General features: G+C 36.0%; 1 protein-coding gene across 1 annotated transcript; it reads left to right on the forward strand.

Annotated features, from left to right (window-relative positions):
* Positions 1-71: 71 nt before the first annotated feature.
* Positions 72-12,920, forward strand: Cdc37 (cell division cycle protein 37). Its single transcript, XM_053795927.2, has 7 exons — positions 72-225; positions 2,005-2,138; positions 3,613-3,769; positions 8,159-8,359; positions 10,117-10,307; positions 10,662-10,851; positions 12,304-12,920. The coding sequence occupies exons 1-7, from the start codon at positions 193-195 to the stop codon at positions 12,451-12,453; spliced, it is 1,056 nt and encodes a 351-aa protein (XP_053651902.1). The 5' UTR covers positions 72-192; the 3' UTR covers positions 12,454-12,920.
* Positions 12,921-14,050: the final 1,130 nt, after the last annotated feature.

Raw genomic sequence — 14,050 nt, forward strand, 5'->3', positions numbered from 1 at the left:
ATCTAGTACATACATCGGGTCATGTCAAAACGCTATTTTTCTTTATCATTCGTGTTAATACTCAATACAGAAATATGAAAATAAGGTTATGGTCATTATATATTTGATATATTTTGTGTATGTTAGTACAGAAGAGGTGTAATAAATTGTAATGATCTAGTTCCGAGGCAGAGGAGCAGCCACAACACCACCATGGTGGACTACAGCAAGTGGAAGGACATCGAGGTCTGTTATTTTCCCAGATTTTCTCTGCCTTTGGGGATTCTTTTGGCAATTTTGACTCGATTTTCTGATAGCTTTGTGGCGTGTAGCTCTGTGCTAATTGTGACCTCCAGGTTACCAAAGGGATTTATATAGGAATTTGGTTATTGTATTGTCGAGTTGTACATCAAAATACTTGTGAAGTCATTAATGTAATCCCGACCTTTCTTTTTATAGTTCGTGTAATTTATTTGAAGATAGAATATACATTTTAAACTATTTTTTTTAAATGTACATTTTAATTTCCATAATGAGTGATATAACCCATGTGACACACTGATTAACAGATTGATTAACATTGGCATAGTTTTGTTAAATACATCTAAATAATTAACATTAATACATCCTGTGTATAAATGTTATACTTATATAATTATGGCAGTGAAGATCTCCTGCAAGAGTCAGTAGATTATATAGTGTATACCTCGTTATATTTTACACAATTACTATATAAAACTATTGTAAAAGTTTCAAATTATGTATTAGGCCTGAGAAAAAGCTTATTAAGTAACCCAAATGAACATGGGTAAAACTCCCATAAATTGAAAATGTTGGGTTTATTAACATAAATTAATTGCTTATACATTAGCTGAAGAAATTCATTCTAGTAATTGCCATAAATACTAACCTCACCCCCCTTCCCTAAGCAATTTAATCAGAGCATAATGAACAAATTGATATCAATAACATTATTATTATTATTATAATCAAAAAGAAGCGCTAAGCCACAAGGACTATACAGAATATCGATAACAAAATTAATGCCATGGAATTAGAACAGAAAGAAAATAATTAACGGAAAACATTCATCAACTGGCTACTGAAACAGGTGTTCAGTACAGTGTTAGAGAATATATCTATACTATAAATACTTTTTAATATACATATACTAATTAGCTGGTCTTGAGTTATGGAGGATGACAGGAGGGAAGGAGGTGCTGTCTTAAGATTTCTTAATGAAAACTTTTATTACATTATATACTAGGATGGAAGTCTTGAATACTTCTCTTGATCACTCGAAAATCCCTGAACCAAATCTAATATTGTAATGTTAATAATCAAACCTGTAATTCTTCTCAGTTAAACTTGTTAAGGCCATATAGCATAAATTAATAGGATATTCAGTCCTCTTGTATTCATTGTAAACTCCTAAATTATACTTGCACTAACCCCAGTGACTGTATGCATAAAATTACTCGTGTTGTTATTGCCTTATTAATCTTAAGTTAGTCTTAAGTTTGCCTGAAATATTCTGCATGTACACCCAAATGTTATTCACATTTGTATGAACATTGTATCATGCTTAAATGAAATATTACTATTATAAATATGTTACGATTTTTAGCAGTTAATTTCGCCATTACAAACAATACATGGATGCAGAGGGTATATATAGGCTTAGTGAGGTGTAAGGCACAATATAATCACTGATGTAGTACATGTATTACATGCATTACTACTTCCACTAGTATTACAACTGCTACTACTACTACAATGATTATATTGTGCCTTACACCTCACTCTAAGCCTATATATACCCTATGCATCGGTGTATTGTTTGTAACAGCTTGACAAAGCTCCTGGAGAGCGAAACGTTGCCACAGTAAAAGTGTCACATTAGTTGCATTTGTGTCCATTTACGTAACATATTGTTGGTAATTCTACCAACATTAATACAAAGTTTATTTCATTTTGTTTGTATACTTTAAGAATTTAGTGTTCAGGTTTGTGTTTCCTTCTCAGATTTCAGATGATGAGGATGATACTCATCCAAACATCGACACACCTTCTCTCTTTCGATGGCGACACCAAGCCAGACTGGAGCGTATGGCAGAAAAAGAGAAAGAACTTGAAAAAATTAAAAAAGAAAGAGAGATGTAAGTAATGTTACCAGTGAAAGGTTACTGTAGCTTCGTATCTAGTGGGTATTTGGTTCATTACTTCGAGGAAGGTGTAGCGCAAGGTACATGCGAGCACTTGGCACATTGGTAAGGTATGGTATTTGTTAGTCTTCATAATGCTGTGCATGTATATACGTGTATATACATGTATGAAAATGCTATACTCTGTATAAATTGAGTAACACTGGAATACATGTAATTGGGGTCAAGGTCCTAGACTGTCTTGACTCACTCTAAGTGTAAGAAACTTTTATAGTACTGTAGTAACCGCTAAAATAGGAAATGGGAAGATGCAATACACACGTGACTATTAAATGCATCTCTCATCTTGCCAGCCTCCTCGAGCAAAACAGCAGATGTCACTACAGATGGCACCAAATTTGAGATTAAACATGTATTCGAAATGCAGTATTTATTGCATTAAATTCCCTTCCTACACTGTTGAATACTATTGGAAGATGGCTTATAATTCATGTTTGAAAAGGAAAATAAAAATAATGTATAAAAATAGTGTTTAATCCTAGGAGGCAGGAATGGTAAACTCTCACAGCTCTACTTCTGCAAGACTTGAAGGAAATAGGCATTGTTCCGTACTCTTAATGCATTTATTACAGGTATAACTCTAATTTTCCAGCACCCTTTATGCCTAAGCTTTGTTGGTATATCACTGTTGCCAAACCACAAAGGTAATATAATAATAATTCAACAATACATCTCTGACCCACCATGGTCTGCTGGAAACTTAAATTAGGCATTTGTATAAATGAAACTGGTTTATTAATTGCTGTACTTACAAAGAATGTTGCAGTACTACCACTCACCAAGTAGCAAATTTTAGAATATTGCTGGAGCTGCAGAGCTGATCACTAGTAACAGCTAGGGTTATTTGTTAGCAAAATATGCTAAGAATCACACAGAATCAAGGGATCACTACCAACAACTGCAATTTCAACAATAATGTATAAGTGACCATGCAGTCCATACAATGCCATCTTGTAATTTTGTCCAGACTAAGTTTCTGGATAATCTCTTGTCAGTAAATCAGTATTGTACTTGTATCACTAAGTTACATATTTTATTAATAATAAAATTTTTGCTACTCCTCTTTTTGCAGTGTATAATTAAAACTTATCACTCCATAACCTATGTCTAGTTTTAAATGGTCTGTAAGCATTAGGATTAGTCTGCCCAAAATGTTCATGCAGGCTAGTGCCTTTTTTCTTTGTGTTTAAGAGTATTTTTCTGAATGTAAATTACACATTGCATACTAAACATAAAATTAAAATTTTAAAATTTGAGGCCCCAGAGTAAACACTTTGTGGGAGTAATGCCCCTTACTACTAAAATTTTGGTCAAATTTCATATTGATGTTGTAAATGAACACAAAAATAGGTTTTTAGATAGGCAATCACAAGACTGTTTTTTTTTTTTTTTTTTTTTTTTTTTACAGGTATGAAAATCAAGTAAAGAGTCTGAAGATAAAACTACAGTCTGCAGGGCCAGAGTCAAGCACAGATATGAGTAGCATAAAACAGGCCCTCTCTGAGCTGGAGAAAAAAGGGGATGAGTTGGTCAGTAAACAAAAGGAAATAGAGAAGAAAGAGAAGGTATGAAACTATTACATTCTTTATTGACTGAAAGCTTATTTAGGATTAGGTGGCTGGGAATATGGTGATTGGCAAGTACCATAGCTCACAAACAAGGAAACTAAGTTAAACTTGATTTTTCTCTCTCTTTTTTTTTCTTTTTTTTTTTTTTTTTTTTTTTTTTTTTTTTTTTTAAAGGGTAAAATGTCTAATAAAATTCCTCTCTCTGCTATGTATGTTTCACATTCCTAATGGCTCAGAACATTTAATATTAGTTCATAATATGTACTATTAATCATTTTGATGTTTGTCATGTAGAACTGTCATTGAGGCCAGGGTCACTGATGTAGTTCTGTCATGAGCTCACCTCATTCCGATAAGCTGTGAGTGGTAAGTTTTTGCATAGATAAGAGTCCCATGTTTTCTGGTGAAGTCTCTCATGGCAAAGCGTATCCATAAATGTCCTGAACTGTACAAACCTGTCGTTTTTAGAAGAGTTTGTTGTTGGGACCTGAATAGCTGTTGGAGTGTGAGCAGGGTAATATTTAGTGAAAGGATTCAGGGAAACCGGTTATTTTTATATAGTCGGACTTTGGTACTGGAAATGGGAAGTACAATGCCTGCACTTTAAAGGACAGGTTTGGGATATTGGCAGTTTGGAGGGGTATGTTATATATCTTCATATATATTTCTAAACTGTTGTATCTGGGCACCTCTGCAAAGACAGTGATTATGTTTGAGTGAGGCAAAAGTGTTGAATGATAAAAGTATTTTATTTTCTGGGATTTTCTTTCATTTTGGGTCACCCTGCCTCAGTGGGAGGCAGCCAATTTGTTGGAAAAAAAAAAAAAAAAAATCCTGCCCCATGTGGAGCATGATGGGAAAAACAAAACTGTGACTGTGTGGTTTAAAAGAGATTTTGTGGTGCTTTCCTGTATGATTTTTATGGTTTTATTGTCTGTTTCTTTGTATTAATAGAATGAGACATAAAACTGAATCAGATGAATTTGATTGGTTTCAGGACTGGAAGTAGCTTGAAACTGAGCTCCAAGTAGCAGGAATATTTGATTATTGCTGACATTCCAGGTAATTCCAGAGGATAGGTAAAGCCCCCCGTACAACCCCCAGTCTGTTTTATGGGTTTTTATCAGGTATGATTTAGTTATTGGGACTGTGAACCATGACCAACCTTTTTTGGTGATTTGTATTACCTGAGAAAGAGTAAATTTTCTATTTTTGTGTGAGTAAGAATTCAAAGTGGAAGGCAAGTGTAATACAAGAGAGGCCTGGGGACGTGACTAGTGAGCAGAGGAAATGTTTTAGTGCCAGGAATGTCTACATTGCATATTATGGACTCTGTTTTTAAATTGATATTTTTAATGTGTAAAATTGGCCACATTACTAATTTGTGGACTTGATAGGGTAATTGAATTGGGTGAATGGGCAGTTTCTTGTACAGCCTCTCCTCGCTTAACGACGGAGTTCCGTTCCTAAGACCACGTTGATAAACTAATTTGTCATTAACGAGCATACTATAATGGTAGTAGGTTTGTGTCAACCATCTTTGATATTGTTTTAATATCACCTTTGTCACCAGGTCAATATTTTTACTAGCTTTTCATTAACAATAGTGTTGAGTGAGGTAAGAATAGGGTGGGAGATGACATAAGTCATGTCATTTTGTTGGCAAAAGAGTAGGTTTATGGTGTTGATACATTAGGAAGATCATTGATGTATAAGAGGAAGAGCAGGGGATCAAGGACAATTTCCTGTGGTACTCCAGTATCCAGTGGTCTTGTTGATGAGGTTGTGCCCTTAATAGAGACGTATTGATGCCCCTTAGTAAGGCAGGATTTGAAATATGTAAGTGCATGGCCTCTTATACCATAATGATCAAGTTTGTGGAGTAGGATGCTGTGGTCTACTGTATCAAAAGCTTTCCTTAGGTCGATAAAGAGTCCTAATGGATATTCGTTTTTTCAAGTGCCGTGTAAAGCAGGTCTAGCATTTTTACAATTGTGTCGTTTGTGCTTTTGCTTTTTGTGAAGCAAATTGGCAGGGGTTAAGGATGCTTTGTGCTGTTATAAAGGAATATGATCTCTTGTGCACGAGTTTCTCGAAGATTTTAGATAGCAACAGTAAGTTTGATATTGGCCTGTAGTTGTTTACATCTGTGGGGTCACCAACTTTGTGTATTGGTGTAACTCTTGCTGTCTTGAGTAGTGTCAGGAAAGTGCTGGTTTCTAGTGATTTGTTAAAGAGTAATGAAATAGCAGGTGAAAGAATGTGAGCCTCTTGTTTGTACAATAATGGTGGGACTTGAGCCAGATTTCTTGATTTATTTTTAAGCGACTTAATAATCATGTTAACTTCTGTGGGCTCGGTTGATGCAAGATAGGAGGAGGTTGGGAAATTCCCACACAAGTAATCACTTGCTCGGGGATTGGTACCTGGGATTTTACTGGAGAGATTTGATCCTATGGTTGAGAAAGTCGTTTATCTTGTTAACTGTATAAATAGGCTGTAGTTGTTTCATTCAGTTTAGTTAGGACAATATCCCTAGTTTTTTTTTTTCAGTTTGTGGGTGCCCAGAATCTGAGAGTCTTCCAGGTCTGTTTTATATCTCCTCTTGTTTCATTGAATCTATTAGAATAGTACAATTGCTTAGCCTTTCTTACTAATTTGGTGAGGACTGATTCATAGATGCATCAGAGATGCACAGAGTTTGCAAATTTTGCACCTGTGAAATTCTATAATTTTTCTCTTACATTTTGTACCTATGGTGACATTACCCTCAGAAATAGATTATATGCTATTTCAGAGTAGGGGTCTGGAAAGTGAAAGGGTTAAGTACTGCAATAATCCCAGAAACCCTCAGTAGAGTCATAATGCTGTCATTTGGTTAGACACTTGGATCAGGAGCGATGCTAGCTCTTGACTTTTTCTCTGCTTTGTTTTAGTGACATAACCATACTTCATATTGGCAGTTTGGAGGGATATGTTGTGTATCTTTATGTGTGTGTGCTTCTAGACTGTTGTATTCTGGGCGCCTCTGCAAAGACAGTGATGGTGTGCGAGTGTGGTGAAAGTGTTGAGTGATGATGAAAGTATTTTCTTTTTGGGGATTTTCTTTCTTTTTTGGGTCACCCTGCCTCGGTGGGAGGCGGCCGACTTGTTGAAAAAAAAAAAAAAAAAAACCATACTTCATGTAAGTATGACTATAATTGAGAAGTTATTCATGCTTAAATTTTAGAAATGGAGTTTACAGTGTGATGTAATGGCTTAGAAAACCAACAAGTTGAAGAATGAGACACTTGTTCAACATTTGGTAATCTTTACTGCAGAAACATTTCGCCAGCCAGTGGCTTCTTCAGTCCAATTTAGAGAAGAATGGTGGAAGATGAGTTTGAAGTAATCAGTCTCTCAGCCTGGAGCTGATGTGTTCAATCCATCAGTCTGGGGAAAAGAGTGTAATGAATACTGAAAATGAATGTACAATTTATGATCTTTATACTGAAGAAGCTTGACCACACTAGGTGTTGCATTTTTGCCTTAACTTGAAATGACAAAACAATAATAAATGTAAATAAATTTCTTCAGCTTCATTAATCCTTTCACTATCCAGACCCCTGAATTTTTCTTTTTTCAAAACACCGGCCACATCCCACCAAGGCAGGATGACCTAAAAAAAAATGAGTTGTTCTTTTTAAATTTAGTAATTTATACAGGAGAAAGGGTTACTAGCCCCTTGCTAAAATTAAGTGTTCACACTTACAAAAAAAATAATCTGAAATGGTAGAAAATATTTTTCTGAAGGTAACGACACCAAAAATGCAAAATTTGACGAGAAACTTAGGGAATTATTCAGGTGCAAACTTAGCAGTTTGGGTACAATTTATGCATCATTGATTATGCTAACTTAGTCCTATTTTAAGTTTATTCCATTGCTCATTTTCACCATGTTCTTAGCTGTTTTGCTAGTACAGTGTATACTAGCCTTCCATTCTAACAATTGAGCACAAGCTATCAAAACTATACTACGAAGTGCACGGTAGTCGGTAATTTGGATAATTTTACAAAAAAAAAAAAAGAAACTAGTTTAAAAACAGTGCAAAATAAAAATTGTAGACATTTCAGGCACTAAAACATTATTTCTGTTCATTAATTACATCCTCAGGCCTTTCCTATATTACACTTTCCTTCCATTTTGAATTCATCATCACAAAAAAGATCAGATTTACCCGGAAATGATTGATCATAGTTTACGGTGTCCCAGTGATTGAATCAATCCTAGTAAAATCCCATTATACAGATCAAGGATAAGCTATTGTAAACATTTTTCAAATTACCTCGCTTATTATATAATAAATATTAGTATGTATATATTGGTCAAGCAAATTTCCTTTTCAGCTGGAGCCTTGGAATGTTGACACAATCAGTAGTGATGGCTTCAGCAAAACTGTTATTAACAAGCTTGATCCAAGACATTCTGAAAATCTTACTGAGGAAGAGAAGGAAAAACGCATGAAAGAATTTGTTAAAAAGAATGAAACCAACATTAAAAAATACGGAATGTTCAGAAACTTTGATGACTCCCGACGATTCCTCATGGTAAGTAGTACTTGCATGTATTAACAAGCAGATAGATATATTTTACAATATTTATTAGACATTTAGCACTGCTTAATGTGGAATGATCATCACAGATTTAATGCTTTCCTCTGGCCATCTTCCACTGATGTAGGGTGACCCAGAAAAAGAAGAAACACTTTTATCACCACTCGATCTATTATTGTCTTGCCAGAGCGGCACCAATACTACAGTTCAAAACTGCAAAATATCCCCACCTCTCCTTCAGAGTGCAGGCATTGTACTTCCCACCTCCAGGACTTAAGTCCAGCTAACCAGTTTCCCCTGAATCCCTTCATAAATGTTACTTTGTTCACACTCCAATAGCACGTCTCGTCATAAAAACAACTTCTTTCCACTCACTCCTCACACACCCCATATTTAACACAATTTTCCATCTCAAATAATTCGCCACAGATGGCTTGTTGAAAGAAGAAAGATGGTAGAATACCATGATTACATCAGCAGGGCATGTGGAAATATAAAATGATCTAAAACCTAAACAACCTCTCAAGACCAAAAGAAAATATACAGTGGACCCCCGCTTTACGATCACCTCCCAATGCGACCAATTATGTAAGTGTATTTATGTAAGTGCATTTGTACGTGTATGTTTGGGGGTCTGGAATGGACTAATCTAAATCACAGTATTCCTTATGGGAACAAATTCGTTAAGTACTGGCACCTGAACATACTTCTGGAATGAAATAATATCGTAAACCGGGGGTCCACTGTATTTATCTATATAAACAGGCATGGTTATTACAAACATTACTATTGTTTCACTGCCAGATTAAGGTATCTTGCCTCCTCAATTTAAGCCTTGTAACATTAGGGCTGTGGAGTTGGAGGCGGAAGCAATTCTTGGGGTCACTGGAGTTGGGGTCAGTAAAATGTAATTAAAGAAGTCGAAGTCAAAGGTTGTATGTACCAATTCTACAGCCCTGATAAACATAATAGACCTACAACATTGAAACAATATAAAAAGATGTAGAAATAGGAAAACTGGATCAAAGTTTAGTAAAAAAAAAAAAATTGCAGTATGAGTTTTGAAGAATTGAGACACTTATGCAACACGTGGGAATCTTTATTGAAGAAACGTTTCTTCAATAAAGATTCCCATGTGTTGCATAAGTGTCTCAATTCTTCAACTTGTCAGTTTTCAAAACCATTCATCACAAGTATGAGTTTTGTTAACCTTGATCCTGATGTTCTATCTCTGCCTCCAAGCATGTTGCTTGTATGTTGTAGATACATTTGTATAACCAACCCCCACCAGGGATGTAGATACCAGACATACTGATGCTGGATGAATCGAAACAATTCCCTTGACTGACAAAATTAACTAATGACTATTAAAAGACAAGAAAATGTAATTAACTACACACACATGAAATCTAGCAGCTAACCAGACAAAATAACCTAACTATAACCCATCCTAAGCCATCAACCAAACAAAATGAAGCTAGCCAAACCACTAAGTAACTAATAACATCCCTTCAAACAGAAATCCAATCACGGCTCAAGGATCTCGACACCAGTCAAATAGAACCAGCAGACAGGTGTGATGGAGCAACCTAGCTGTAATATGAGCCTGTTAGTGACCCAAAACATGATATAACCCTGTAAAAGGTCTTATATATCATGTGTTGGGCTATATCTACTTGTGTACAGTATATATGTACTTGTTACTCTAAATAATAATAGCCAGAGTTACTGATGTTATTGTGTTCGCACAGGAGCACACACAGCTAGCATGCGAGGATACTGCCAACTACTTGGTCGTATGGTGCATCAACCTGGAGATGGAGGAGAAGCATGAGCTTATGTCTCACGTAGCTCACCAGACCATCTGCATGCAGTTCATTCTAGAGCTGGCCAAGCAGCTGGAGAGGGACCCACGGTCCTGTATATCAGCTTTCTTCCATAGGTAACTAAATATTTCATTTATATCCGAAGTAATAAATGGCATTGGTTCAGTTTGCTTGCATCTAATGCATCATAATTTCTGCGGTGGAGTATTAATGAGAGTAGAAATAATCTGCCTTTAAAATTTCTGAATTTCCTGAATTGTGGACTTCCATTCTTCAAAGGGAGGAGAGGGGGGATGGGGCTGCAATGATGCTGGAGGAGGCAGCTGGAGGGAAGATTTGCTTGTTCATTAACTTATTTAGAATTATTTTAGTTGAATTCAGCTGTTTTTATCATAACTGAATATTTTTTTGTAAGTAGATTTACATGTACAGGTATTTACTCCATGGTTACATCATACATACTTTGACAGGATACAGCAGGCTGAACCAGAATACAAAAAAGCTTTCACAGACGAACTGGATGGCTTCAAAGATCGTGTGAAGAAGCGTGCAGCACAGAAGCTGGAAGAATTACTAAAGGAAGCAGAAGAGGAAGAACGGCAGGCTCGACTTGGTCCTGGTGGTCTTGATCCCCTTGAGGTTTTGGACACACTTCCTGAGGTAAGTTTCTGTTTTATATGGCCTTAATAAAGAAGCTTATCTAATTGATTTTCCAGTAGTTTAATTGATTGATAGAGGATGCAGAATCTTTTAAACATTAATTGCCTCACTAACCAACCTAATTAAAGACATGTGATATTATACTTGGTTAGGGATTTCAGGGTCTGGAGGGTCATTTAAATTGTGTTTCAGGGTTTCAAGAGTCATTGGTATTGTGGTGTCTGTACATCTAGATAAACAGCTTAAAAATGAGTAATGAACATAATTTTTTTTTTTTTTTTACCTTGGCCATGGTGGAAAATGGCAGATGTGCTAAAACAAGATATTTGATTGGATTTGCAAATTTCTGTATAGGCCTTGAATTATCTTGCCCATAATCTGTTCAGTTCACATTCATTATTAACATTCATTATTAACAGTGATAATTCTGTCCCTCATTGTTACTTTAATTTTATTCATCACCTATTTTATTAAGAGCATTTTAGGGGGTTTGAGAGCGAGTAGTATGGGGTGTGGGAGTGAGTTGGAGTATGGGTGTGGAAGAGAATTGCTGAGAAGTGGGTGTCTTAAGCTCTGGGTACCTAATATTTTGCCCATCTTGAATGAAAGTGAGATCACTGGAATTATTTGTTGCTGTTCTTACTGCATATATTTTTGTGAGGGGAATGAAGTTTTTTTCATTGCAGGTATTTTTTAAAGACCAAAGCTTGTTTTACTATTGCTTGTGGCACAAGGATATGGAGGTCTGTTGGTGCTCAGGCTATGTTGTTGCCCCAGGAAATGAAGGAACAGATGCCACATCAAAGCTGCTGTAGTGAGCCACTGACTCTGTAGTAGACTTTTGCCTTACTGCAATTTCCTGAGTCGTATTCACAGATATATCTTTGGGAAGTGGTGGGCCCTACAGACTAGGAGCAATTTATACAAAGTTGGACAGGACATGCATGTTTGGCCCTCCTGCATCAGGAATATTCATTCGAGATGAATCTGTTGTTTGAGGATCAGTCATACACGCCACGCCCATTGCTACCTGTCCATAGGTGCTCCTGCCTCCCTCCCTCCCCTCTGTGAGGCTTGTGGTTTAGGCATTTCTGCTTTTGTCAAGGCTTTTATAAATACTGGTTGCCTGTAGTGATCTTTGGAACTTTTAGGGAAGTCTTTTGATGTTAATAATTTAGTGGATTTGAAATTATTGGTAAATTTAACTTAGTTTGGTAGTATTTGTGTTGAGCACTTTATTTATGTTCATAGCTATTTTTGTCACTGTTATCAGTGTGTGTGTCTGTCTGTCTGTCATTACTTTTTATTGGTATGATCACTGATTGATTGACAAGCATGGTCTAATTCCTTGTTAAATATCACAATTATTATTGCTGTTGCTTGTAATGAAAATATCTGTTTTTGTTTAAATCCTTTTAAACATTCCTAACAAAAATATATACATTTTTTCAGGAGTTAAAGAAATGTTTTGAAAGTCAGGATGTAGAACTGTTACAAAAGACAATAGAGAAGATGGATCCCCAGGATGCGACATACCATATGAAACGCTGTATTGATTCAGGACTTTGGGTTCCTGGTGCAAAGGATGCCAAGAGCGAGTAGCAATTCACTGAAACATTTGCCTCCTTGTTAAGTTCTTGCAGGTGTTATTTGCCTTGCTACACTTGCCAAAACTAATTGTGATAGCTTGAAAAACACAGTATATATTGTCGTACAATATATACTGTGTCTACCCATAGGGAATATGTTGATCAAGAAAAAATGAAGAGAAAGTTTGTAATAATCAAGACGAATATTTCATTGCTTCCTTAAGTTAGTGTTTTATTTTCATAGCTCATCATTGTATTATTTTAAGAAGTAGGGTATTTATTCAAATTTCTATAAATTGTATTTCTGATTTAAATTATATTAAAAATTCCAGTTATGTGTCATGTGTCTCCTGTGCAATACAAGGTCACAAATTGTGATGCATGTTAAGTCAGAACCCGATTTCTGTGTGTCGACAGTGTTTCATATATCAGAGAGAGAGAGAGAGAGAGAGAGAGAGAGAGAGAGAGAGAGACTTACATTTCAACTTGGTGTACACTAAAATGAATATTACCGGTAATTGTGTATTTCTGTTGTGTAATTTATTCACACTAGTAGTTTTTATTGTTAATTTGATCTTGTGTTGCATTCATTTTTTATAATCAAGAGTGCCGAATGTTACAGTGGTCAAGACAAGCTCCAGATTTCAAAATTATATACCTACCTGCAATCATTATGGAGTTGAATTTTAAATGATTAATCTTATGCTTGTTTATGCTCATTATGATTATTTTGCACAAGTTTTCATTTTCTCCACATTATTATATTGTCTATATAGATAAATAATAAAGAATTGTTTCATTTTTCCAAATTATTTAATGATCATAGCTTCTCTCTGATAAACCCTTTCTAGATGTTCGTGATACATTTTTTCCTCAACATACACGTGTTCTCTATATAATTCCTAGACTTGTAGTGATGAATGTGTATCTTATTGGCACCACTGATGAGCAGTCTTTTCATGTTGGTAATATGAGCTCTAATGCTCTAATCCTTACTTTATCTTCCCTCCTCACTGACAGCCCCACCTTTGACACAGACTCCTTTGCATTTTTGCCAGCAACAGCTTTATTACACCAATTTTGATTACATGCACTTCCTCTAGCACTTCTCACTGCCCTTCCTAACTCTACCTCTGTTATACAGATGCCCACAAAAACACTCCCTGGTTTCAAACATGTATAACATGTAACTTTATTGTAATAATCTTATACAGTTAGTAGCTTCAGATGCAGGATTTCATTGTTTCATGTGGTATAGGGTAGCATTAAAGGCACTCAATGTGCGTTCCTCTGGTTGCTTGGCAAACATAAATGCGATAGTCCAGTTCAGTCCAGGTGCTCTGCAGCATGTCTGGTGTTATTGTACTAACTACTTCAGTGATTGAAATCTTCAGCTCCTCCAGGGTTGCAGGTAGTGGTGGTATGTAAACTGTGCTCTTTACGTACCCCCAAAGAAAAGTCACAAACAGTTAGGTCCGGTGACCTCTGCATGTGGCTTGCGAGGTCACAGGACCTAACTGTTCGTGACTTTTCTCTTTGGGGTTACGTACCACCACTACCCGCAACCCTGGAGGAGCTGAAAAATTCGACCACTGAAGCAGTTCGCATGA

This window comes from Cherax quadricarinatus, chromosome 37 (genome assembly GCF_038502225.1).
Source record: "Cherax quadricarinatus isolate ZL_2023a chromosome 37, ASM3850222v1, whole genome shotgun sequence".
Classification (NCBI taxonomy): Eukaryota; Metazoa; Arthropoda; class Malacostraca; order Decapoda; family Parastacidae; genus Cherax; species Cherax quadricarinatus.

Excerpts from the sequence above, each read along its gene's own strand:
- Cdc37 (XM_053795927.2), top strand. The coding sequence starts at position 193 with ATGGTGGACTACAGCAAGTGGAAGGACATCGAG. Across the intron at positions 2,139-3,612 it reads ATTAAAAAAGAAAGAGAGAT|GTATGAAAATCAAGTAAAGA; the intron begins GTAAGTAATGTT and ends TTTTTTTTACAG. Across the intron at positions 10,308-10,661 it reads ATATCAGCTTTCTTCCATAG|GATACAGCAGGCTGAACCAG; the intron begins GTAACTAAATAT and ends ATACTTTGACAG.